General features: G+C 59.9%; 1 protein-coding gene across 1 annotated transcript; it reads right to left on the reverse strand.

Moving 5' to 3' along the window:
* Positions 1 to 12,172: 12,172 nt before the first annotated feature.
* Positions 12,173 to 24,906, reverse strand: STC2 (stanniocalcin 2). Its single transcript, XM_079773300.1, has 4 exons — positions 23,749 to 24,906; positions 21,500 to 21,642; positions 18,585 to 18,796; positions 12,173 to 13,243 (listed from the first exon to the last, which is right to left on the reverse strand). The coding sequence occupies exons 1-4, from the start codon at positions 23,897 to 23,899 to the stop codon at positions 12,841 to 12,843; spliced, it is 909 nt and encodes a 302-aa protein (XP_079629426.1). The 5' UTR covers positions 23,900 to 24,906; the 3' UTR covers positions 12,173 to 12,840.
* Between the last annotated feature and the right edge of the window lie 1,462 nt (positions 24,907 to 26,368).

Consider the following 26,368-nt stretch of genomic DNA (forward strand, 5'->3'; position numbering starts at 1 on the left):
TCTTTTTTACTCTCCTTAACCAGATTCTTTCCAAGTCAAGTAAAAAACAAAGATATTTATTGAGCTCTTCTGACTGAACAGCACTGTGCTGGGTGCTGGGTGGAGTGAGAGTAAGTCATTTTAAAATAACAACAGAAGCTTTGAATTGGGTCAGAGGTGGAACTCACATTAGGAAGGCCGTTCGGGCTGGAAATACCCAGGACAGGGTCACCGGTGACCAGGGTTTTGTCCTGGGGTGTAGCCACAGGGTCTCAGGGCTGGTGTGAAGGTCACCTTTAGCGATTTGGAGAAGAAGGACCTTGTAAGCAGGGGCGGGGGAGGGGCACGAAGCAGGCAGCCTACCCCTTGCACTTGCTGCTTCCCATTTGCCTCCAAGGTGCCCAGTCCCCAAACTTTCGAAGCGGCCTTAACGGCAGATGGAGGCACCCGTTCCGTGTTCCGTGCCGGTCCAGTCGGTCCAGGCGGGGAGCAGGAGAGTTCCTCTGAGGCCTCTCCGGCTGAGTCAGCATGACGTCACCTGCTCTGACCTGGAGCCCAGAGGCCTGTCTCCCGTCTTGCTTCCCAGTGACCAAGCCTTGACAGAGCTCTACCTGAATCCTTTGCCTGAGGGTGGATTCTTTCTGGGGGCGGGGTCCCACCTTGACCCCAGTCTTTGCAGGTGCCGGGGCCCTGCCCCTGAGCCCTGGGGCGGGGTCTCTCTGGCCGCCTCCCCACGTTCTGCCCTGCCCTGCCCTTCACTTATGTCTGCCTGCCTGGCTCTCCCCGATCCGCCTGCCACTTTCCTGTCGGGCTGTCTGGGTTCTGGCTGGTCCCCATGAGCTCACTGCATCCGGACAGACCTGGCGAGGACGGTCCTGGGGGCAGGCCACGCCCTCTGCCCTCTGCCACATCTCCCCCGTCTCCCTGAGAGCCATCTGCTTCTCCCCCGAGAACCGGGGTGCAGGGAGAAGAAAGGACAGCCCCAACATCACCCGGAGTGTCCGCGGTTTTATCCGGAAACATCGGGGAAGCGTTTGCGATGTTCAGACAGGAGGCAGCAAATCAATGTTATTATGGCAGCTGAGAGTGACTTTCCCTTTTGGCTTTGGAGGGACCGGGAGGGAAACGTTTGGAATCCTTGATGCCGGGCTCCTGGTCCAGGCTTGACAAAAGCCCTTTCAGGCTGGAAATAACTCGGCAGCTGAGCTCGCCGCCCATTTCTAGTAGAGCAGCGCTTTCTCTTTGTCTGCAAACTGCTGCGCTGGTGTTTGCTGAGGGGGCTCCTGCCCGCTCACTGTGTGCTCGGCCCTGCAGAAGGCGCCTTCCTAGGAAGCAGGACCTCGCCTCCCCGTCGGCCTCCCTGTTGTTTATCTTGTCTCCCGATGACTCACGGCTTCTTGTGACTTACTGACAGGCCCGATGTGGCCCTGCAGAGGATCCAGAGGCCGCGGGTGGCCGCCCAGATCCCTTGGAGGAATGCCTGTCCAGTGGAGGAGCGACGTGGGCTTGGCCTCGGCCCCTCGGTTATGACCTGGGGGAGTTACCTCACCTCTGGGAGCCTGCTGCCTTATCTGCAGAAGAGGAACCATGGCTTCCACCTTTCCGGGGCATTGCGCAACACTCTCCGCTCACAGACTGGCCTCCGTTTGGATGTCCAGGGACGGTCTCTGAGCTCGGGGCTGCCTGCAAGGCGGTTGTCGCGGGGTCACTGGCCCTTGATGGGTTATTGTCCTTGTGCGTCACCCATACATCCATCGCGTACCGTCCGCGTCTCAGTCTTCCTTCCGTGGTCCCACTTGTGGTTCCCAGCTGTGGGGGGAGGCCTGAGGTGCGGATAACTGCTCTCAGCAGGTGTTTCCTCCTGCCCGCCCAGGTGCGCGCCCAGGACCAGCGCAGCCTGCGGGGCGAATCCACAGAGCAGAACTGCCCTTCACTCTGTTTGTTGGCTACTCAATGCTATTTCTTTTTGCTTTGTCAGAGGCTCTCCTCACATGGCTCTCCAGAAGAGCAATGGTTTCTTCCCGCTTCCCTTGCAGCTAGGGGTCACCACGGGACTCAGTTTGGGCCAAGGAGATGAAATCAGAAGTGTTGTAGCTTTGGGGAGGCATCCTAAAAGGACCGCTGGTGTGCACCCTTTTCCGTCTTTGTCCCTACTGGCTGGAATGTGGACTTGATGGCTGGATCTGGGGCAGCCACATTGCACCTTCAGGGGACCTTGGGACCGGAGGCCGTGTATGGCACAGCAGTGAGAAAAGGGAGCACAAGGCTTTGAGAACGTCATGGAGCAATCCTGAGTTGCCTGCCTCCAGACTCTTCCCTGAAATGGAAATGCTTTTCTGTCTTAAGGGAGGGATTTTATTTTGGGTTTCTGTTTCTTTCCGCCAAATCTAATTCGAACAGAACCGAAAGCTGCCCCACACCATTCTGCCACTGACGTCTACTCCCCAGAGGCAACCCCTTGCTTCCCTTTAGCGGTTTCTCCTAGGATTTTCCTCCAGGTGTCTGAATCGCACGCCTCTCTGCATTTTTCTTGTTTACTTGATTTATACATTATCGGTTAACTTCCTACAGCAAAATATTAGGGTTTAGCTCTCTTGGCTCGTTCCCCGAACCCACTGCTACACTCAGCCACTGCCCTCCTGCTCCTCCTGCCAGGAGAGATTTCTGGTTGAACCCGTCTGTAGTGTATTGATCCATTATTACAACATCCATTATTGGAGTTATTTTCACAGCCGAGCGAAGTCCATAGTATGCGGAGTGCCCCAGGATTCCATTGTCTTTTCTCACAGAACTTCCTAGGTTCCATGGAATGGACAAGGCATCTCTGGGGGTTTGCTGAGTTTCCTGTGTGTTCAGTACCTTGTTGAGGAATAAACTACAGGTACTGAGGGCCCTGCTTTAATGGTATTTACATACAACAGCCCTGTGACTCCAGCACCTGTCTGTCACCTGGAGGCCTCCCTGGGGTCCCTGTGGGTTAACATCTGCCTCTCCCCGCCACTCCCCTCCCCGCACCGAGATCACCACTACTTCGCATTCTAGATTAGTCTTTCCTGTTTTTGTAAATAGACTTATGTATATAGACTCATACCACGTGCATTTTTTTTTCCCTCTGGCTTCTAACCCTCATCGTGTTTTGTTTTGTTTTTTTAAAATATGTTTTTATTGATTTTTAGAGAGAGAGGAAGGGAGAGGGAAAGAGAGAAACATCAACGGGCTGCCTCCTGCACGCTCCCTCCTGGGGATGGAGCCCCAAACCCGGGTATGTGCCCCAACCGGGAATCGAACCAACAACCTTTTGGTGCAGCTCATCATGTTTTTAAGATGTGCCCACGTGGCTGTGAGCTGTTCAGGCCTTTTTAATGCAGAGTCGTAGTCTGTGGACGGAAATAGCACCCTTTGGTTACCATTCCCGAGGCGATGGACATTTGGGCTGGCTCCAGCTTGGGGCTAGGAGCCATAAAGCTGCTCTGAACCCTCAGTATTCTTGAGTCTGTATGTGCTCATTTCTCCGGACATATTCCTGGGAGTAGGTTTGCTGGGCCATAGGATGGGTTAACGTCTTAACTTTATTAAGAAACGGCCAAAAAGTGTTGCAAAGCAGTGGTGGGTAGCGGCTGTGTCCCCCTGGCAACGTACTTGAGGTCCAGCGGGTCCCTGCCTCACCTGCACTTGGGATTGTCTCTCGTTCTTCATCTGGTCCACGCGGCCGGGCGGAGAGCGAAACTCACTGTCGTCTTAGTGCACTTACCTAGTGACTAATGAGGTCAAGGCCTTTTCCACGTGCTCACTGGCCATTTGCACATCTTATTTTTTAAAATGTATTTTTATTGGTTTCAGAGAGGAAGGTTGAAGGAGAGAGAGATACAAACATCCATGATGAGAGAGACTCCACGCGGAGGATCGAGCCTGCAACCTGGGCATGTGCCCTGACCGGGAATTGAACCCTGACCTCCTGGTTCATAGGTCAACACTCAACCACTGAGCACGCCGGCCGGGCTGCCCACCTTATTGTGTGAAATGCCCATTCAAGTCCCTTGCTCACTTTTGGTTTGTTTGGTTTCCTATAACGAAGCACGCCCCCCCCCCCCCACCCACCCGACCCCCTCGCCGGCCCTCTGACATGAAGTGATCCCCTGTCGTCTTCCCTGTCCCCTGCTCCCCGCTGGCTGCTTGCTCAGCTGTCACCCTGACGCCACGCCCGCCATCCCGGGAAGTCCCTCCCTCTCTCCTGCGCTCGGTCTCTGCCTCCTGGACCCGGTCATGTCTTCGTTCTCCGTTACTCCCTCATTTTGGTGGAACACAGCGCTGAGGAGCTGCCTGTGAAAGGATATTTGAGAAGGAGATTTTTTGAGACCGTGCATGTTTAGGAAATATCTGGTCCTAGCCGGTTTGGCTCAGTGGATAGAGCATCAGCCCGTGGACTGAAGGTTCTGAGTTTGATTCCGGTCAAGGGTCAAGGGCAAGTACCTCAGCTGCAGGCTCCATCCCTGGCCCCAGTCAGGGCAGGTGTGGGAGGCAACCAATCGATGTGTCTCTCTCTCCCTCCCTCCCGCTCCCTTCCACTTTCTCTAATAAATCCATGGGAAAACATCCTCGGGTGAGGGTTTTTAAAAAAGGACACAGCTGAGCGGCACTCGCTGAGTGAATGGCCTGCCTGGTGGAGGGCTCCTTTCTCTGGAGTGCCAAGCATCGTTCTCTCATCCGGTTCCCACAGTGGCTGGGAGAAGTTCAAGGCCAAAGTGATTCTTGATTCTTTCCTGTAACTTTTCCCCCTCTTTGGAAGCTTTTGGAATTTTCCTCTTGTTCCCTAGGAGTTTCGAAATTTCACAAGAATGCATCTTGTTGGGGGGTGTTTTCCTCACTGTCCTGGGTTCTTGTTAAGGCTTTTTCAGTCTGAAAACTCTTGTTCTTCACTTCCAATTTCTTAGGCCCCCCCCCCCCCCCGCCCCACACACACACAGTTTTCTCTGTTGCCTTGTGCCAGAACGCCTGCTGGTCAGATATTAAATCTCCTGGACTGGTCCTCGTTCTTCTCTTTTCTCTCCCATCATCCAGCTCTTCATGAGGGATTTTCTCAAATTGACCTCCCAGTTGTTTCACTGAATTTTTCATTTTTCTCTCTTATCTTTTAACTAGAGGCCCGGTGCATGAAATTTGTGCACGGGGGTGTGTGTCCCTCAGCCCAGCCTGCACCCTCTCCAATCTGGGACCCCTCGATGAATGTCCGACTGCCCTACCAGGATCGGGCCTAAATGGGCAGTTGGACAACCCTCTCACAATTCAGGACTGCTGGCTCCCAACTGCTCGCCTGCCTGCCTTCCTGATTGCCCCTAACCGCTTCTGCCTGCCAGCCTGATCACCCCCTAACCACTCCCCTGCCAGCCTGATTGATGCCTAACTGCTCCTCTGCCAGCCTGTTTGCCCCTAACTGCCCTCCCCTGCAGGCCTGGTCCTCCCCAACTGCCCTGTCCTGCAGGCCTGGTCCCCCCCAACTGCTCTCCCCTGCAGGCCTGGGTCCCTCCCAACTGCCCTTCCCTGCTGGCCATCTTGTGGCAGCCATCTTGTGTCCACATGGGGACAGCCATCTTTGACCACATGGGGGCAGCCATCTTGTGTGTTGGAGTGACAGTCAATTTGCATATTACTCTTTTATTAGATAGGATAGAGGCCTGGTGCATGGGTGGGGGCTGGCTGGTTTGCCCTGAAGGGTGTGCCGGATCAGGGTGGGGGCTCCCTTGGGGTGTGGGGTGGCCTGGGTGAGGGGCCTGTGGTGGTTTGCAGGCCGTCCACGCCCCCTGGTGACCCAAGTGGAGGCCCTGGTATCTTGGATTTATTTATCTTCTATAATTGAAACTTTGTAGCCTTGAGCAGAGGCCAGGCCAGGCCAGAGCAGTGGGAAGCTTGGCTTCCTCCATCACCGGAGGCAACCCAAGCCTCCTGTTTGCTCCAGCTCCATGGCCGCTGCCATCTTGGTTGGGTTAATTTGCATACTCGCTCCTGATTGGCTGGTGGGCATAGCAGAGGAACGGTCAATTTGCATGTTTCTCTTTTATTAGATAGGATTTCCTGAAACTCTTGATGTTTTTCTGAATGTTCTTCATTATATCCCCCTTAGCAACGGAAGGACCATGAGTGGCCTAGATCAGTGATTGGCAAACTCATTAGTCAACAGAGCCAAATATCAACAGTATAGCAATTGAAATTTCTTTTGAGAGCCAAATTTTTAAAACTTAAACTTCTTCTAATGCCACTTCTTCAAAATAGACTCGCCCAGGCCATGGTATTTTGTGGAAGAGTCACACTCAAGGGCCAAAGAGCTGCATGTGGCTCACGAGCCGCAGTTTGCCAACCACTGGCCTAGATGCATCCGTGAGAGGAGGCAGGAGGCCCACCAGGGACCACTCTGGCCAAGTATGTGAGTGGCTGGTTGGGTGTAAGGCAATAGGGAGTGGTGGGGACTGTGGTGAACTGGGATGTGGGCTCAGGGCTGGTAGATGTTTTCATTCTTGAAGAGAAGTTGGAAATCTGGGTTTTCGTGGCTTGTACATACTGGCTTTTAAAAAACATCAACATTTGAGTCAAACAAAACACACAGGTGAGACCTGCCAGCCATCATTCCCTGAGCCTCTAGTGGGCGCCTTCTAGTTGGCCAATCCCCCTTGCATTCCTTCTCTCACTTGTTTCTCACAACAACCCTGGGCGAATGCTGGGAGATTTGTACAAAGGCCAGCAGGGTTGACACGACCCGAAAGAGGCCACGGTTTGTGGGTCATGCTGAGCTGACCTCTTCCTCCCAACGCCCCCTTTTCTAGAAATGTGACTCTCCACGCAGTGCATGTCGGGGGGGGGGGGGAGGAGGTGGGACCCCAGTGTGACCCCAAAGCTTGATGGTGACCAGGGAAGGGGCGGGCAGAGCTGCCATGAGGTGTCTTCACTCCCTGATCCTATTTCTCCTCATTATCATGCTTGTTCTCCACTGAAGATTTCGAAATGATGCTTTTACAATCGGGGTCACCTGACCTTGGCTGCTGGAGGGGACAGAGTTGTGCCAGCTCCTGGGAGGGGCGCCTCCTCCGGCCTCCCTTCCCTCTGGTCCCCGAGCATCTCTGGGGCGGGAGGAGCAAGGGGGCCGTGTGGCCCGCTCCTAGCCCGGCCCAGCTGGGCGAACCGTGAGCCTGACGGGGAGGGGTTTCCACCCGCCTCCGGCGTCAGCACGCGCTCCATCTGCAGAGCCGACCGGCGCCGCGTGTGCAGGGCCCCGCCGCAGCCTGGCAGGCCAGAAGGGGCTCTTGGTTTCCACGTGTTATTCTTGGTCTCGGAGCCCCAGCGGGCGCTCTGGCTGTTGGCGAACTCGCCCACGTCCGCTGAGACGGCACTTGGACCCCATCCTGGGGCCGCGCTTCGTGCCTTTCATCCTGGCGCTCTTGAAAAACACATTTCTCTTCGTTTCAGCTGAGTCACTCTCCGCCTCCTCCGGCTCCCCTCGGCACACTCCCGGAGCCGGAAGGAGCCCTGTCCCGAGCGCTTGGCTCCCCCAGGCCAGCTCTTGCCAAATGGCAGGCTCCGAGGCGCTGGCAGCGGCGTGGCTCTGGCTCCTCGGTCTCTGTGTTCCTCCCTCATGAAGGAGGGCTGTGAACTGGCCGTTCTGCGGGTGCCTCGCCCTGAGGGGTGCCGAGCCTGTGGGAGGGCCCTGTGCTTCCCCGGGGCCCATCGCTGTCCGGCCTGCTGGCCACCGGAGTCCTGTTGGAACTCACGCCTGGCAAGAGCCAGGGCATCAGGGAGCCGCATGGGGCCCCTCCTCCAGCTCGCGAGGGTCCCCCCGCCCGCCCCCCCCCCCCCCCCCCCCGCCCTCCGTCCTGGCCATCAGACTTCCCGCGGGACCGGGAAGGGATGCGCAGCTGGTCCCGGCGGCGCTCGGGCCGAGGCGGCAGCCGTGCAGAACGGCCAGGAGGAAGGTGCCCGCGGTGGCGGTGGCATCTGGGGCCTCGGGGGCTGCCTGGCATTGTGACGCGCTCGTAGCTTCAGCCATTGGCTCCTCCGCGCCCGGGGCGGGAAGCGGGCTAGCTGTGCGCGTCTTTATTCTGTGGCTGAGGACACAGGTTTGGAAAACTTAATTTGCCAAGGTCTCAGGGCCAACCCTGATTTATTTATTTTCATTCATTATTGAAAGAAGATAGGGGGGAGAGAGAGAGAGAGAGAGAGAGAGAGAGAGAGAGAGAGAGAGAGAGAGAAAGAGAGATTGATTTACCTGGTGCAAGTTAAGTGTCTGGGTTGGTGTTTCCGTCTATGTCTCCTGACTCCAAAACGGCAGCCTTCCCAGTGATTTTTAAATATATATTTATTTATATTTAATAATTCTGGATGGAGCCCGAAGCCCAGGCACGTGCCCTGGCCGGGAATTGAATCAGTGACCTCCTGGTTCATAGGTCGATGCTCAGCCACTGAACCACACCAGCCAGACCTTCCCAGTGATTTTAAAGTTTGACGCCCACTCACCGATTCTAGGACACGCCCGTGCCCCCTATCCCCCCCGCCCCCCGTTCTCTTTAGGGAGCGGCTTTTCTGTGTGTGCTTTGTGGGGAGTGAGGAAAACCCAACTGCTTGTGCAGCAGCAACGCCTGACTCCCCGCCCGAGGCCCGTGCTGCTCTGCTCCGCCCCCAAAAAGGAATTTCACACGAACCCGCTTCGGGGCCAGGGCGCCCCCTCCTTGGCAGGGGCGTTAGAACACATTCAGATTGCTGTCTCCAGGCTTCGGGGTGCGCGGCTGCAGCCCCCTTTGGAGGCTTGGCTTAGAGGCGGCCGATCGATCGGACGCCCTCTGTGCTCTGCTCCCTCAGCCTGCTCTTTCCCGGCGGACGGAGCGGGAAGGGCGGGGGGAGGCCCTGGCTCTCACGCCTGGGGTGCAGGATGCTGAGTCATGGGCAGAGTGCGCCCCTTCCAGGCGTATTAAGATGCCCTTGAGCCTCAGTTTCTTCCTGTGTAAAATGGGGCCCAGAAATAACATCTGCCAAGCACAGCAGCACCTGGGGCACGTGATGGCTCTGTCATGGCGAGGATGGTGACGGGGTGACGCCAGGGGAGCTGGCCTCTACGACGGGGCTGGCCACAGGTGGGCGTAGCGCAGAAAGCCTCGCTGCGGGGCCACAAAGCCAGCTGCTCCCCAAATGCTTCCCTCAGCGGCACAGGCAGCGCCTGGGAAAGACTGCCCATGCGCATGGAAGGCGGGGAGACGCTCGATTCCCCTGCTCTCCCTCATCCGCGTCTTTGCAGAGGATGATGAGCCTCCGTTTTCCTCTCTGTCCTGTGGCAGGACTCCTCGGAGGCCGGCACTATACATAGGAGAGTATAATTATTCTTTCTCGAGGCCTCGTGTAAAATAGGAGCAATACGGATCGTTTAAATTAAAAATAAACTGAGCACAGCGAATCTGGGCCTGTGGAGAGGAGAAGTATGTGGGCTTAGAGTCGCCGACCTGGGTTTGAGTTCAGACCCCCCACTTGCTAGGCACACGGTTGGGGACAAGTCACTCGACCTTCCTATACCTCGGTTTCTTCACCTGTAAAATGGGATCATACCTGTGGCTTGAGGGACATAGGATGAGATCATGTATGCAAAAGGCCTTGCACGGAGTCGGCGAGCCAGTCTAAACGAGCCAGGGAGAGGGGGGCGGCGGCGGCGAGCTTCCCTGCCCGGCCAGGCCGCTGAGCTCTCAGGCCAGAGGCCTCTGCAGACTCAGTCTGGAAGAACAGGGGGCCAGGCCCCGAGGAGCCTCAAAGGTGAGACCAGAGAGAGCGTGGGGCCTCCTAATGGCCACGGGCCGGCTGCAGGGCACTCGGTCTCCCCTGGGCCCGGGTGACCCCGGGGGGAGAGGGGGCGGCTTTGGACAGAGCCCCCCTGATGGAAGGAGACGCCCCGGGGGCTCCTTCACCCGGCCCCCCTCCCCATAAACCGAGTGTCCGGCATTTCCAAGGGACTCCGAGGCCCACTTGTTCGCAGCCCGCCCCCTTCGCTGGGACGCCCAAAGCCCTCGCAGACAATGACGCTGCGCGAGTGGAAGCCATTTATTTAAAGCCTTCATTGCTGCTCCGAGGAGATCAGCTGGGTGACCCCGGCCAGGCCCCGCTGCCGACACGGACGGAGGACTCGGCGGGCGCGGGGCCGGCTCTGCGGCTCGGCCGGGGCACGGCTTGCCCAGTTGTGCTGGCGGAGCTCCCGCTGGCGGCCTTTGCGTGTCCCTGTGCGGAAAGGTCGGCAGGTCGGGGCCGGGGTGCCATTTCTTCAGCCTTAGGTGTCAGCCTTCCAGTCGATTCAGCCGTCTCCTTTCAGAACGGGCTCCTTGTCGATACAAAGGAGAGGTGTTCAGGTCCTCTCGTTAGGGTGCAGAGCTCAAAATAAACATCGTGTCTTTATTTGGAAGTCACATCCTTCCTCCCGGGGGCTCAGGAGAAGACGGGTCTGACGTCCGGCGTCCGGGCGCCGGCTCTATTTTTAATGACGGCTTCGCTGGCGTTTCCGTTGTACCCACGCCTGCCTGCCAGCGTGCACGGGGATGCGGACTTTCCTCGGTTTTGAGCAGAAGAACCTTCGCCATGGAGACTATGGGCGGCCTCGGAGCCTGAGGAGCAGAGTGAGAGGCTAGCTGTCTGACCGTGGAGCAGGAAGACAGCAGCGGCAGGACGAACAGACGGCAGGGGCCGAGGGGAACACGTGAGCGAGGTCACGCCTTCGGGGGAAGACACCGAGACCATTCATAAAATGACAGATGTTCGCAAGAGGAGCAGCACGTGACACATCGACACCGAGGGAAATGGCCAAGTGATGCCTTCACAGGCCCAGCCCGGCCGCCGGCGAGCAGATGCGCAGCTGGCCCAGCAGCGAGGGAGAATGCGCTGCCTCCGCTCCCGGCGACGCAAGGAGCGCAGTCAGCGTGCTGCCGTGGCCCGTGGCATGAGCCGGCCACGGTTTATGCTCGGTTCCCAGGGCAGAGCCTGACACACCGATCCTCCCCCCGCCCGTGGGCAGAGCCGCATTAAGTGCTCCATTGCCTCTGCTCTCTGCAGCTCCAGCTCTTTCTCGGTGCTTCTCCAGCAACTCGTCCCCCGCCCCCCAACACCCAACACGGGTCCTAAAAGATTGGGGGGGGGGGGTTTTGACCCTCCGGCACCGTGTCCCGGCAGCAGGGATCGGGGTACAGGAACACCGGCTGAACTCCGGGTCAGGGCGTTCCCTGCAGCCAGTCATTTTGGAGTGGATCCATTCCGTTTGCTTATCTCTGGCCTTAGCTGCTTTCAGGGCGAGCTGGGAGCTGATAGAAATGGGGGATGCATATTTTTTTGCCCGTTCACTGGACCAGGGGTCAGCCAACCCAGGCCCACGAGCCGGATCCAGCCGGGCGCCTGTTCCAGTTGTATCGGCGCGGAGCCAGGCCTGCGCCGAGTGGCCCGGGCTTGTGTGCTTTCCTGCCACATGGCAGAGCCGAGTGGCCGCGACAGGAACCCTAAGCCCGGCCAAGCTGAGATCAGGGCATTGACTCTCGGGATCTGTGCAGAAAAAGCCTGCGACCGGCCCCGAGCCCTGCCCTGCCCGCCAGCGGGGGCCCCCGTGGAGTGCTGGCGGCTGAAGGGACAGCCGTTCGCTCTCGCCCGTCCGCAGAGGAAGGGAAAGGCCTCTGTCTGCAACACTGGAAGCAACTGCAAGAAACGGTTCTGATCCGTTCCTCCGGGGAGTTTCGGTCCTGTCCCTCCTCCCTGCCTGTCTTCGGCCCACGCTGCCTCCTCTCCTCGCTGCTGAACGGCCAGCCCGGATCTGGGGAGTCCTGGCCCTGCCGATGTTGGCCGTCCCCTCCGGTGTGTGAAAGGCCCCGCTCCCCGATGGGAATTACCGAGCTGCTTCTCTCCCCACTTGTCCATCCTCCAGCGTGGAGAGGCCAGCCTCGCAGGGCGGCCTCCCGGGACCCAGGCTGGCGGGGGTCCCGGTGAGACGCCGAGATGCTGAGGGCAGTTTCTCCGTGTGTGGGGTTCGCCCTAAGCGGTTACGAGCCCCACCAGGAGGTAAGATGTACAGTGACGTGGCTCTGGAATCCCTTTTACAATAGCACTTAAAAACACACCCATCGGCCCCAAAGATGGGCTGTGGCTTTTGTCTGTTTCTCCTCTGAGCTGGTTTGAACGAGCCAGCTGCTTGGTTTGAAAGCCATTTATTTAGATGACAGATATGTAGATGTAACTAGATAAATAAAATGTGAAATCGAGACTCGAAGCAGTGGTTAAAATACACACACTCGGGGGCCACGCCCTCGGACAGGGTGCCCCCGTCAGAACAATGGCTCAGAAGTTACACTGAAAACCCTCGCCCTCCCGCCTTCCCCCCCCTGGAAAGCAGCTCCAAACCTCCAGGTCCCATGCAAGACACTCCATTTCCATGTGGCACCCGGCACCCGCAGGGCCCCTGCCTCCTCTCCACCCTGCTCATCCCCAGCGAGGTCTCCAGGCCCATTCCTGCGCTGGAACCCGCCGCCTCCCGCCGGGTCCAGCCCCGGGGGCCACCGCCACCCCCGGCCGAGGAAACCGCAGGGCGCGCCCGGTGCTCCGCGGACGGACGGACGGACGGACAGAAAAAGCTACGGGAGCGCACGTGGCACGATCACTTCTCAAGGCGCAAGTGTGGGCCCCCGCCGAGACCGCGCTGCCGCCGGGGAGCCGCCGCCTGCTCCTGCCGCTAACGCCTCCTGCATCCAGTCGGCAGTCCCCTCCGGGTCCTGCGTGTGGCATCCCCGTCCGTCATGGCAAATGTTCCGGAATGTCCACAGAGGGAAACGGACGGCCTGGAGGAACGGTCTTCTGGCCAGGCCTCCGGTTTCACCTCCGGATGTCGGAATACTCCGCCTGCTCGTCCTCCCACTCGCGGCTCCCCGAAGTTCCCTGGGCCCCGTGGGCTGCCGCTCGGCCCCGGGCGTGGGCGTTCGGGGGGCTCTTGCTGCCTCGCTCGCCCTTGGCGCCTCGGCCGGTCTCCCTGCTGCTGGGCTCCGAGAGGCGGGCGCCGGCGTCCGCGTGGTGCGCGCGGGAGGGCTTGGCCCTGTCCGCCTGCAGGTGGCGCTCGGGAGGCGCGGTGGGCGGCCTCTGCAGGGCCGAGGTGCAGAAGCTGAGGATGGAGCACAGGCTGCCCCAGTTCTGCTCGCACTGCGCCTGCACGCTGTGGGTGACGGCCTCCTTCACCTCCTCCCCGCAGGTCAGCAGCAGGCTCACCAGGTCCACGTAGGGCCTAGAGGGCAGAGCAGAGAGACGCGAATGCCACCAGCCCCGCGGCCTCCGGGGGCCGTGACCACGGCAGGGGAGACGGAGGTGGGAACCGCACGGCTTGGCTTGGGTTTGGTGGAAGAGCTTTCTGGCATTACCTCCTGCCTCTACCCATATTCCCTGGAGTACTGGTCGCAACCACCTGTTCCTGGGTGCCCAGGACGTACCAGGCCCCCCGGGCAGGCATCGGAGGGAACGAGAGGCCGAGACAGAAGCCACCACCAGGACACGGGCACTAACAGTGCACAGGTGCGCACGACAGAGGGAGGCGCCTCTGGGGAAGGTGGGTGAGGATGCAGGTGGCAGCTGTGCAAACAGGGACGGGAGGGCGGGCAGCGCTGGGCATGTTGGGAGTTTGCTAAGCAGGAGGCTCTGGTGGGCGTGGCCATGGGTCTGGGGTGGGGGAGGTCAGAGGAGGTGGGGGAGGTCAGAGGAGTGACAATTAGGCAAGTGGTAAAGGGCCTTAAATACCGAGCTGGGGCCCCAGCCGGTTTGGCTCAGTGGATAGAGCGTCGCCCTGCAGACTGAAGGGTCCCGGGTTCAGTTCCGGTCAAGAGCACGTACCTCTGTTGCAGGCCCTCCCCAGCCAGGGCCCTGATCCCGGCAACCAATAGATGTGTCTCTCTCACATCAATATTTCTGTCTTTCCCTCTGTCTTCCACTCTCTAAAAACCAATGGAAAAATATCCTCTGGTGAGGATTAACAAAAAAATAAAAATAATTAAACAAACAAACAAACAAACCGGGAGCCTTTTTGGTAAGGCGGGGGGGGGGGGGGGGGGGGGGGACCGCAGGCCGGCCCCGGCACATGGCCTCGCAGGGCCAGCTGGCCTTGCTCTGGGGGTCGCTCTTCCAGACAAGCCTTCCCTCAGCCCAGCTCCCAAGACACATTTCCCCATGTCTGTGTGGGCCCTGGTGAAGAAGGGGGATGGGAAGTTACTGGATGCACCCCCCTGAGCACCTGGAGGAGTCTGACCCCGTGGGGAGGGCGGGGGCAGGCCACTTCCTGGGCGGTCACGTCCCCGGAGGGCTGCCCTGTGCTGGGAGGAGAGGCTGAGGAGCAGGGCTGGCGACCTGAGCTTCTTCCCACCTGGCTTTCCCAGGACTGGAGGTGAGGGCTGGCCTCGAGGGGCCGGAGGGTTTGGAATGAGAGCCAGCTGTCTGCGAAAGAAACAGGCTCAGCTCAGGAGGGAAGAGCCGGCCGCTGGGCCATTCCCATTCCGGCAGCCGAGGGTCTTTCTTGCGGGAAAGGCAGGAGGAATGACCGCCTCAGGCAAGCCTTCCTCCCGGGGCTGGGCGCTGCGTGCAGGAGGGGGGGGCAGTGTGCCTGCTCTTCATGGCCCGGCTGGGAGCAGGTGTCCCAGCGATGGGCTCTCCTGGCACAGTCACATGAAGCTTTTCTTACATCTCACTGGCCTCTTACATCCCCAAGTGGGGGGTGGTGGTATGGAGTGTTGCATGTGGCTCACCAGCATTCCTGAGCGAGCCAGCCCTCGGCCGGCAGTTTCTGGATCTCTCTGCCCATGAGCATCACAGCTCTGGGCCGTCCCCTCGGGCAGGGAAAGCACTCTGGACTGTGAGGTCACTTCGGAGGACCAAGACTTTCTCCCTGGGAGCCTGGACCACCTGGTGGCTGTATGACAGCCACTTACTGTCTTCTCTGCGAGCTGGCCGTGGTGGCTGGGCAGGCTGTGTGAAGGCTTGGGAAGCAGTTTATTGCCATTTTTATGAGTTAGTCCTCAAGTTGTAACTGAGTGAACGGTCCTCATTTCATAGATGGAAACATGGGTTCGAGGTGGGGAGAGGTGGCTTCTGGAAGTTTCTGGGCCTGGGAAGCCTGGGGCTGGGCTGAGAGTGGAGGGGAGATGTTCCTTTAAGGCCTCCTCTGTGCCTGTGTGCATGGCTGACGGGCGGGGGCTGGCGCTCTCTCTGGGAGGCCCCTCAGGGTGGTGAGGACAGTGATGACACTGGTCTTCGTGGGCCGAGCAAGGAGGGCACGGGGCGGCACAGGGGAAATGGTCAACTCGTGCTAGTTTCCTTCCGCCTCTGGAAAACCAGCTCCTGACCGCCTCAGGGAGCTCAAGTTCACCGAGCCCGTCTGCTCCGGCAGCCCTGACCGTCCCCGCCGCTTCTCTGGGGCTCCAGGAGCAACCTGCAGGGCTGGGAGTGTCTGGCCTTTGGGGACACTACACCAAGGCTCCTCTTCAAGTTTCTTTCCCCGGAGTAAGGGGCCGGCTCTCTTGGGAACGGACGCACTGCCTCTTGGCCTCCTTCGCCAGGGGGGCCGGCCGGCCAGATGCTCTCAGAACCCGAGGTGGACCCGCGAAGGCTGGACCGGCCCGCGTGCTCCTCCCCGCCCTGAGCTGTGAACAGTGGGTGGGGAGGGGTGGGGGTGTGTGTGTGCTAATCTAAGCTGCGCTCCGAGCTGGCGTGGTGCCCCCTCGCCGTGTCTAATGACAAAGCCCAGCGCTCTGATCTGGTGTCAGCGAGGCGAAGGAGGGTTAAAAATACTGAGCGGGGATTGGCCTGGAGGCCGCCAGCACCCAGCGACGGGGTGAGTGGTGGCTGAGGTGGTTGCCATGGAGAAAGTGAGGTGAGGGGGTGAGAGGACCACTTTAACTAAACATGACAGTGTTTGGGGGTGATAGGGATGGGGTGGAAGAATGGGGGTGACGTAGATACTGGGGTGACTGCGATTTCGCCCCCTGTAAAGTGGAAAGCAAATTCAGCGCTCATTTCTCATGTCTGTGGCCAATGCCACACATTCTTCAATGTCTTCTTGCTTTGGGGGGACTGAGATCCTCTGCGCCCCAATCAGTTAAGATGGTTACAGAACCTGAGAAGCTCATTCAGGTGAATAGGCTGCACAGTCATGGCTTCGGGAGGGGAGGCAGTGGGGGTCAGGGGGGAGCGGGCTTAGCAGGAGGCGGGGGACCTGGTCCCGGGCAGCGAGTGTTCTTAAAGGAGGCCCAGGCTTCCTTTCGGGGTGCACCGCCTGCATTCCCACAGCGGGCTGGGGCGGGGTGGGGGGGGGGTCACGAGGTCGTTCTTAATGATGTGAGGAGCCCTTCGGAAGTAAGGGTCCCCGGGCCCCACGGGCCATGTTTCCCTGGAGGGGACTCCGGAGAGCCACAGTGCTTTGCTGCTTCTTAATGTGAAGGCAGGTGTGTGTGTGTGGGGGGGGGGGGGGGGGGGGGAGGGGCTTTAAAACCTGCAGTTTTCTGCCAGGCCAGTATGGCTCAGTGGTTGGGTGTCGACCTATGAACCAGGAGGTCATGGTTCGATTCCTGGTTAGGGCACATGCCCAGGTTGCGAACTCAATCCCCAGGTGTGGGGCGTGCAGGAGGCAGCTGATCAATGATTCTCTCGCATCATTGATGTTTCTCTCTCTCTCTCCCTCTCCCTTCCTCTCTGAAAACAATAAAAATATATTTAAAAAAACACAACACAACAAAAACAAACCAACAAAAAAAAACCCTGTAGTTTTCTGAAACAAGACATTTCTCCCAAAAGACAGCCTTCTCGGCTCTGGGAATATATGACAGATTTACAGACTAGCTCCCCGCCATCCATTCCAGGGCCAACATGCTGTCTCTATGGAACGTGGGTTTAGGACAAATGACCTCCCTGAGTTTCTCAGCCACACGGTGCCGGCATCTCCCGGGACGTCTAAGGCAGGGCCGTTCACAGCGCTTTCCTTGGGTCCCGGGGATGCATTTGAGAAAAGGGGAAACCCTGGCCACAAGGGGGACCAGTGAACCTCTAACAGGTCCGGGGGCGGGAGGGGGGGGAGAGGGGGGAGGAGAGCGGGCCAGGAGCAAGGAGGTTTGCGGGTCTGTTCTGACAGCTGGCTTCAGGCATGCATCTCACCAAGTCCCCAGTTGGAAAGGAGGAATCTAACCTCAGAGGGAGGTCTTTAAACTCTTGGCCTCACTCCTCCGCAGCTAAATGGGGACTCTGTCTTGTTGGGAAAGATAACTGAGAGATCCAGGGAAAGTCCCTGGCCCGGGGCCTGGCCCACTCAGAACTGACTTGTGGATGCCGCGGTCGCTTGCCTTCCGCACAGGTATTTGGAGGAATAGAAAGGATTTATCAGGCATTAGTGTAACTCAGAGAAAACGCATCGTTGCTTTGCTCTTGTCGGGAGCAGCCCGTGGAGAGATCCAAGGTGACTCTTACCATTCGCACACTCACCGGGGCGTGGCAAGATCCCTAGACCCTCGTGACCACGCGGAAAGCGACAGGAGGGTGTTGCCCCCCAGATCTAAGGGGTGTGGGTGGGGTGGGGAGCAGCCTGTGGAGAGACATAGCCGGGGGGGAAGGCATGCCACGAACGAACGAAGGAGCAAGAGTTCATAAAGCCCTACTGACTCGGCCCAGCGCGTCGCCGTGTGAGGAGCAGCGGCGCCGTCAGGCTGGCACCCACTGGCCTTGGGCTGCTCAGCTAGGAGCTGGCCACGGACCGCGCTTCGGGCCAGCACAGCTGTGTCGCCCCGGCCTCACCGCTCTGCAAGAGTTCGGACCCTAGCAATGGCGTGCTTTCTAAGGAGTGAGATTTCCGGGGTTTATTACTGAATCCCAAGCCTTTGAATAAGTCAGTCTGTATTTCCTGGCTCCGGCAGAGAGGTGTTTGGCTGCTGAGAGTTTCTGACCTTGTTTTGCATTTTCCCCGGGAGGGCATTCATGCGCTAGAGAAGGTGAGCTGGACTTTGTAAGGGCAAGGAGGGCTGTGGAGGCAGGAAAAGAAAGCGGCTGCTCTCGGCACGTGGCCTGGAAGAGCGTTGTTTTTGGAGCCGGACTACCTGGCTCGAATGCTGGCTTTGCCTCCCACTGCCTGTGACCTTTCCCTCCGTGAATCTCAGTTTCCTCATCTGTAAAATGGGCACGAGAATGGTAGCAGAACCGGGCTTTTGTGAGGATCAAGTGAGAAGTTCACGGAAAGCACTGAGCCCCGTGCCTGGCCCTCGGTAAAAGCTGGGCAGGTGGTACTGGCTGCCGGCGGGCTGCCGGGGCACCCACGGAGCTACCGGGGATGCTCAGAGACCGGGTGGGTCTTGGCCGAGGGGAAGGCCAAGGGCATTTCTGAATCCCACCCATTTCGTGCTTAGGAAGAGAGCTTCCTGTTTCTATTGCTTATGATTCTGAAACCGATGGTGCCAATTTCTTGCGCTTTTCCTGAAGGTCAACAGGAAAGGCAGTCCCAGGGGAGCCGGGCAGCTTTCAGAGGTAAACGCAATCCCCCCCCCCGCCCCCATCCGGTGGGAGAGGCCGGCCCTACACACGGCCCAGGCCCCAGGGACACTCACTCTCGCAGCAGCAGGTCCTTGAAGTGGATCATCTCCACCATCACGCGCGTGTTGTCGCGCGCGGCCGCGCACAGGTCGTGCTTGAGGTAGCATTCCCGCTGCAGCTGGAGCACCATCTCCCTGATGGCCGGGCACTTCCGGCTGATGCAGCCGAACCTGTGCCGCAGGGCGTGGGCCTTACACCGCAGGGCGTCTTTGATGAAGGACTTGCCCTGAGGACGGAGAACGGAGGAGGGAAGAGGGGGCGGAAGACAGGAGTCCTGGTTACACGCGTAGGCAGACAGGGGCCCTCTGGGGCTCACCCAGAGCTTTCTGACAACTGCACCCCCAGGCCCCCTGGCAGGGGACCGGCAGATGCTTCATCCCGAGGAGTGTCCAGAGTGACGGGATCCCTCTGGCATTTGGCCAAAGAGGCCGTCACTTGGGGGAGACTCACAGGCCTGCCTCCTCCTACCAGCGTCCCTCGTGCTGGGGCTGTCGGAGCCACCTGGCCCCAAGGCAGACGGACCAGGTTGGCTGCTTTGTGGCAACTTTTCTGGGACACAAGGGGACGGAAATCCCAAACTCCTTGGTGGTCCCCAGCAAGCGTTTTCCCCAAGTATGCGGTGCCCGCTTGTCCAAATCTCCCGCCGTCCCTCTGTCCTCCGAGCCCAGGAGTGACATCGAGGGGGGCCGCCGACTGGGCCTGTCCTGCCTCAGTGCCTCCCAGCACCCCAACGCACACTCTCGTCTCCCCATCGTCGAAGGAGGAGCATTCTTTTCCTTCTTGAAAGCGATTCGACTCCTTTAAACTGTGAGGATGACGGCCTCTAAAAGGCCCGCCTGGCACCCGGCCTGCTAGCATCTGGCCCCGCGGCAGCCCCTCCCCCCGCCCTGCCTCTGAGTGGCGAGGACAGCCAGGCGTACATCTGGCCCGCACTGCTCTTTCCTGGCAACCCGGGAGGGTGCTCTTATCCTAGAAAGGAGACAGCTGTTGGGGGTGTGGAGGCGAGCGGGCCGCAAGTTAGCTCCCTTACCAACCTCGGGGGCAGAGAGGCATTGTGGGCTACCCACCCCGCGATGCCGCACCCCCTTTACTATAGAAACGAGCTGTCCTTGGAGAGGTCACCCCTGTTTTTAGACAGGCCCGGAAGGAGCGGCGTTGGGATTGGGAAGCCAGCCAGCACGTTTATTCCGGTTCTCTCCCTCGGAAGCCATCGAAATGTCTACAGAGAGCATCTAGTCACTGCACACCACCCGTCCGACCCCCTCTCCCTGCCTCTCCGGTGGGCGTCACGTGGGATGGAGGGCAGGGCGTGCCAGCTCACGGAGTCGTTCTGCACTGAGAAGGGACTTGAAAGGGAGGTTCTAACCTGAGAACACACTCCTGCCAGAGAACCAGAGGGGAGACGGATGTACCCGAGGGCTGCGGCAATCTGTTCTCTCTCCGCGTCCCTCCCTGACATCCGTGGGATGGTTCCTCCGGATTTCCCATTGCGTTGCCTAATGGCAGTTAACCCAGCAGGGACGCGTGAGCAGGGAGCCTCCAGGAGCTCAGAGGCACGGCCTCTCTCTGTTTCCCCTCCGGCCACCCCACATCCTCTGCGGGGTAGGCTGCAGCCGGCCGCGTCCCTTTCTGGCTCCCAGGCACTGCTTTGTCAGGCTCTCCACAGGATGTCAGGGGATGGTGATGGCGAGGTTCGTAAATCACCCGAAACCGGTGGCCTCATCCAAACGTTGTCCTCACCCTCCAGGGAAGTGGGAGAGGAGGTTCATGAGAGAGAATGACAGAGGGTGTCACGGTGGGCCTGGAGCAGGGGTGGGGAACCTTTTTTCTGCCAAGGGCCATTCGGATATTTATAACATCACCTTAAAAATTAGCCTGCTGTATGTGGTCAAACATTTAATGAACTCACCCCTCGGCAGGGCCAGACCAAATGATTTCCCGGGCCTTATACGGCCCGCGGGCCGGACGTTCCCCACCCCCGGTCGATAGGCGGGCGAGGACACGAGGAAGGTGAGCCTCACGCCATCTGAACCGCATCCGGGTGGTCAGCACCGGAGCCATAAGGTTGCCTGCGGGTTCTTTTCGGCCCCGCGCGACGGCGTTGGCCCTTGGGAGCTGGCACCACCAAAGTGGGTCAGGCCCTGCCTATATTTATTATATAGAGCAAAACACCGGGTAACACTGCCAGCCGCACACAGCGTTTCTACTTTTCAGGTTGGGAGCGGAGGGGCTGCGGCTTAGGGGGACGATAAGCCTGCTGTTCTGGGGGCCCCGGCTTCTCCATGCTGCCTGCTCCCACACCCACGGCGGGGGGGGGGGGGGGGGGATGGATTTCTCCCGGTGCTGGGTCTCCTGTAGAAGAGCTTTTGGAATATATAATCGACGTCTCTGCCCTTCCCCCCTCAACCTCGTGCTCCTGACGTGATGGGCCTTGCAGAGCAGGCCCTGGGGGCCTTACGGATGTTTATCACGACCTTTGTCTTCTTGGCCGAGAAGCCTTAGGTCCGTGGTCGGCAAACTGCGGCTCGCGAGCCACATGCGGCTCTTTGGCCCCTGAGTGTGGCTCTTCCACAAAATACCACGGCCTGGGCGAGTCTATGTTGAAGAAGTGGCGTTAGAAGAAGGTTCAGTTTAAAAAATTTGGCTCTCCAAAGAAATTTCAATCGTTGTCCTGTTGGTCTTTGGCTCTGTGGACTCATGAGTTTGCCGACCACTGGCCTAGATGACAGCTCCAGAGAGCAGCCGTCCAGGGCAGGGGTGGGAGACACTGCCCCCCCCGCCGTTCACCTAGAACGCCGCTTGCAGGTGATAAAACGCACCGCACCACGGCTGAGCCGCTAAGGCAATCTGTTTGGCAAGTCTTTCCAATCACCACGTCATTCGTGCTACACCAACCCCAGACACTCGCGGGGCTCTATGTGGTTTTTACCTGGGCGTCAAATTTTCCAGCGTTGTGCAGAAAAGTCATGCAAATCCCATGCAAGCCCCGGATTTCACACGAGTTGTTCTCGAAACACTCAAACACGCCACAGCCCACATCGCCAGCGCTGACCAAGCAGTGCTGGATTCCCGCTGAAATGAGAATTACACACAGATCTATACAAAATCCTCAGCCATGCTGCGGGACGCAGACAGGTTAGTTGAAATAAAAGTAACGACAAAAAAAAAAAAAAAATTAAGGGGAAAAAAAAGTTAGAATGAATATCTCAGGATCTAAAAAGGCAGGGAAAGAAAATGTCACCATTTATTCTACTTATGAGAAATAGCCGGTAGTTGTAAATATTTGTAAAAAAATTAGCCAAACCTATGTTACAAAGACCACAACCGGAAGTTGGGTCTGAGCACCTCATTTTTCACCCTCCCCATCTCATTAAAGTGTTGGTGGGGGTTCTTAGCTTGGGGACAGAAGGTAGTTCAGCTTTCTAAAGCCACAGACAAAGTCTGATTTTAAATGAGTAGCTTGCCCCTCTGCAGGCCACCAATGAAATGCCCGTCTCTGCTTGGGAGCTTGAAGCGGCTGCTATTAAACCCCAGTCATTTCCTTCCTGACCCCCAAATGAGAGCATCCAAAGAGCACTTTCAATTCAGCTTTATGATTCAACCACCGAAAAATCAAAACCAAATTCCTACCAAGGCAGCGCCTCCAAACCATGGCCTCAGCACCACCAGGCAAGGGAAACTGGTTTGGGAGCAGGCTGAGCATGGCGCAGAGTCAGATGGGGGCTAGCCTGCAGGAGCGCAACCGAGTAGCCAGAGACTCCTTGTGTTTAGTTACTTTTTGTATATTGTTATTGATTTCAGAGAGGAAGGGGGAGAGAGAAACATCAATGCTGAGAGGGGATCGCTGATCGGCAGCATGGGCCAGAGACTCCTTTGACATAGAGATCCGGCTGCGATGTCACTTAATCCCCTAGACTTCCCGAGACCACGACTGGGTCCAGGAGTTCGCTCCCTCCTTTGCAACATGTGGCCCCAGGTCCTCCGCCTGAAAGGGCAGACTGAGGGAGTTAACTGTCAAGCTGCCGCTCCAAGCTTCTGCTCCCCCCACCCCCTCAATGGCATGGTCTTCAACCACAAAATTACATCCAAAAAGTGTATTTTGGAAGAAGGAAGGGGTAGGAGTGGATAATCCGCATTCAGTGTAAAGCTACGGAGAGAAGGAGGGGCGTGTATTTGTTGAGGGTCACCAACTCCCGAGATTACGTTCCATTTTCAGGGAAAGAGCTGGTGAGGGGGGCAGGGTGGGCGAGGGTCCCAGGAGGGGCTGTGCGTCCCCGGTGATCCCTCCCCCGCGCCAGGCAGGAGCGCGCAGGGCCGCGATCCGCTCGCTCCGGGAGTTCCTAACGGGCACGCCGTGCATTTCTGCTCGTGCGGTGAGCTCAGGCCGGTAGCTGCCGGGGTCGCAGGTCCCCTAATGAAGGGGGGACCGCCTACAGCCTAGGAGACCAGGCAGATTTCCCTTCTCTCCCGGAGCTGGGGAAGGGCCAGCCCTGTGCTCTGCACGCCGGTGAGCCCGGAGCCGGCTGAGCAGGGGGGCGCACGGTGGGGCCGTGGCACCATTTCTTGCTGACCTGCCCCCGACGGGGGACGGTGGCCGCAGAAGTAGGCTTTGCGCTACCCCCACCCGCGTTCCGAAAGCAATGCGCCCCCCCCCTCCCCGCCCCCAAGGAAAGTTCGCCAAGCAACATCTTGCCTACAAAGTTCTGGGATGTCAGGCATCTTTTGAGGAGGGGCAGACGCGGTGCTGCCGCAGCCGGCCGGCCAGAGGGGAAGAGCAGGTCTCCCGGTGCAGGGGGCAGCCCGGCTGGGGCACCCTCCGTGCCTCCCGCGGGGCGGCCAGGGCGGAGCAGGAAGCTCGGCACCGGCCAGCGGAGCCCGGGGTCGGCACTGGCCGCGGCAGGCGCTGCCTCGTTTACCCTCGGCCCGGGGAGGGCAGACAGCAACAAGTCCTGCCCCGGCGATTTCATCACCCGGCCGGCACGTGCGGATTCCGGGCGTGCGGAGCCCGGCGCCGACCTGCCTCGCCTCACGCTCCGCTTTGCACGGCCCGCGCCGCCCCGAGAGTTCTGCACGGCCCTAGGTGGGCGCCCCGTGCCGGGCGAAGCACCCCTGGAGCGCTGCGCGGGTGCCTGGCGGGGCCCCCCAGCAGCCCCCCGCCACGGGGGCGCGCGTCCTTACCTGTGTTCTGCAGGGACAGGCGGCCTTTCTGCTGGGAGCCTCGGTCCTGAGGACCCTCGGGCGGGTGGGTAGCGTCGGTCCCGCGCGCCGGGTCAAAGGTGGCCAGCACCAAAGCGAGGGTCACGAACTGGCCCAGCCGCTCGGCACACATCGTTCCCGGGGGTAAACCTCCCGCCGGGAGACCTGGGATCTTCGTGCTCCCCTCCCCCTCTTCCTCCTCCGGCGCCGCTCCCCCCCCTCCTCCCACTTTTCCTCCTCGCTCGCCTGCCGCCTCCTCCTCGCGGCCGCGGCTGGCTAGAGGTTACCCAGCGCCCTCCCGTAGCTCTCCGGAGAGCATGTGACCAGGCCGCGAGCAGCGCCGCGAGTGCCGGGCGACGGCGGGGATGGAGCCTCCAAGGTCCCTGGAAGCTCTGGTGTCACTTGAATGAAGGAGTCGAGCAGGTGTTGTCCCGGCGGCTGCACCAATCCGAGACCCCGGCCCGTTTGACACCACGGCGGGGGCGGGGCCTGCGCCCAACTACTCCGCGCGGCGGCCGGGCTCCGCGGGGCGCGCGCCACAAAGTTGCGGACCCGCCGGCCGCCACGCGTGTGCGTGTGTGTGCGTGTGTGTGTGTGTGTGTGTGTGTGTGTGAGCGCGGCCGGAGAGGCGTGCGCGTGTGCGGGGGCTCCCGGGCAATGGCCAAACCGGCTGAAAGACAAAAGCAGCTCCGGTTGCAACTGAAGAGAGGCGGGAGGGGGAGGTCTGCCTGGGAAAGCGTCCCCGGCCCCGGCCTGCTGCGCACCCGCCCCAGACGGGGGAAGTTTCCTCTCCGCCGGGGGAGAGGGACCCAGCCCCGGACCGGGACAGACTGGAGGGGAGGCGTTTCCTGGGCACAGGGGTGCTGAGGGCACCCTGAGCACATAGGGGAGCTCCTGGCGTTGTGACGCTTCGCATTAAAACCCCTCCAACTATTTAAGGGCAGAAGCACCAGATACAGGACTTGGCCCGAGCAACTGCCCCGCCTTCCCCTTTCTTCCTGGCCCCTGTGGCGGGTCGTGCCGCACCGAGGGCGCCCCTTTCTCGCCTCTCCCCCAATCCAGACGGATTCGGGCCGGCTGCTGGGGTCCAGGTGACAGACGGGACTGGCATCGCTTCCACGTGGGGGCAGGGCGGCCCCGGCGGCTCTGAGTTAGCCCCGCGGAGCATCGCTCGCCCTGGAGGTCGGAGCTTGACAAACACTTCCATTTTCCCCGAGCGCTACTCGCCATCCCGCTCCGGGTTCCCTGGACTCTCCAGCCATCTCGTGGAAATAGTTAAAAAAATAAAACAATCCCCACCCCCAACGAAACCCATGAAAATCTCCCCATCTTCTCTCTTCTTGTTGGAGCTCTCTCCCCAAGCACGCCCGCCCCCCTCCCCCGCCTCCTCCAGGGGCGCACGGAAGCGGGGAGAAAGTTGGGCGCCTCGGAGGGAGCCTCTGCCCCCTCCGTGTGTGTACGTGTGCACGCTCACGTCTCCCGGCGCCGGCGCCAGCCGGGGACAGGAACTGCTCGGGGCCCCGCGGTCGACGGTGCGGCTCTGGGGGCGCGCAGGGCTGGGGGCGGCGCGGCCCCGCCCTCCGGCAGGAGAACAGGTGAGCCCCTGCTCCCACCCCCCGCCCGCCTCCCCGCCTCCCCGCCTCCCCGCCTCCCTCTGCGGTAATGCGCCGGGCAGGTTTCATCACCCACCGCCCACGGCGCCTGGTCCCGGGTCTCCACGGCGGGACGCGCTGCGTGCCTCTTTGGGCCGCCATGTGACGAGGCGGGGGAGGGGGTGCGGAGACGTGCCGGCCGGGTCGTCCTCCGGGCGCCGTGCCGCTTGGGGAGCTCCCCTCCCAGAGTCCCGGCTGCTCTCGCTCTGGCGTAGGCGAGGCGGAGGCGGAGGAGGGCGAGGGGGAGCCGTGTGGCCACCGCTGGCTGCAGCTGACCAGCGAGTCCAGCGGCCTGAATCGGGCGGAAGGAGAGGAGGGGGCGGGGGAAGGCCCCTTCCGAATGGGCTCTCCCCGGGCCACTGCCCACCACCCCTGCCCGACTGCCAGAGCCCCAGTTAACGGCCACTTTGCAGGTCCGAGTCTGCAGCTGTGGCAAGAAACGGGCCACCACGCCCATGATTCCAAGAGCAATGCCTTCCTGCAGCCTCGGATCCGCTGTGGCAGCAGGTGGGCACCCTGCATGAACGCAGGTGGTTCCCGTCTGCCAACCTGCTTTTGTCTGCACAGCGAACGTGGCTTCCTTTATTCCTGAAAAACCAGCTCCTGCAGAGCCTAACAAACCGCCTCCTGGCCTCTCACCAGCTCCAGGAGCCCCGGATCGCTTGGGGAGGCTTCCTTGCCCGCTTCGTAGGGAGACCATGAGCGCTATGGGCATTAACAAGGCGTCTGGCCACCCGGTTCTTGGAGCCACAGCAGTAGGAGAGGTCAGACGGGGGCCAGGCCTCCTTTGCTGGATGCAGACCCTCACGTGTCCACTGGATGGAAGGTGCTGAGGCACCGAGGCCTCCCGGCTCCTGCTTCCTCACCGTCTGGGCGCTGCACTGCCTTTGCCACCGCCACACCCTGGGGCTGCCCTCAGAATTAACACACTCACCCCGAGGCTGTGCCCC

Source organism: Cnephaeus nilssonii (assembly GCF_951640355.1).
Source record: "Cnephaeus nilssonii genome assembly, chromosome: 5".
Taxonomy (NCBI): Eukaryota; Metazoa; Chordata; class Mammalia; order Chiroptera; family Vespertilionidae; genus Cnephaeus; species Cnephaeus nilssonii.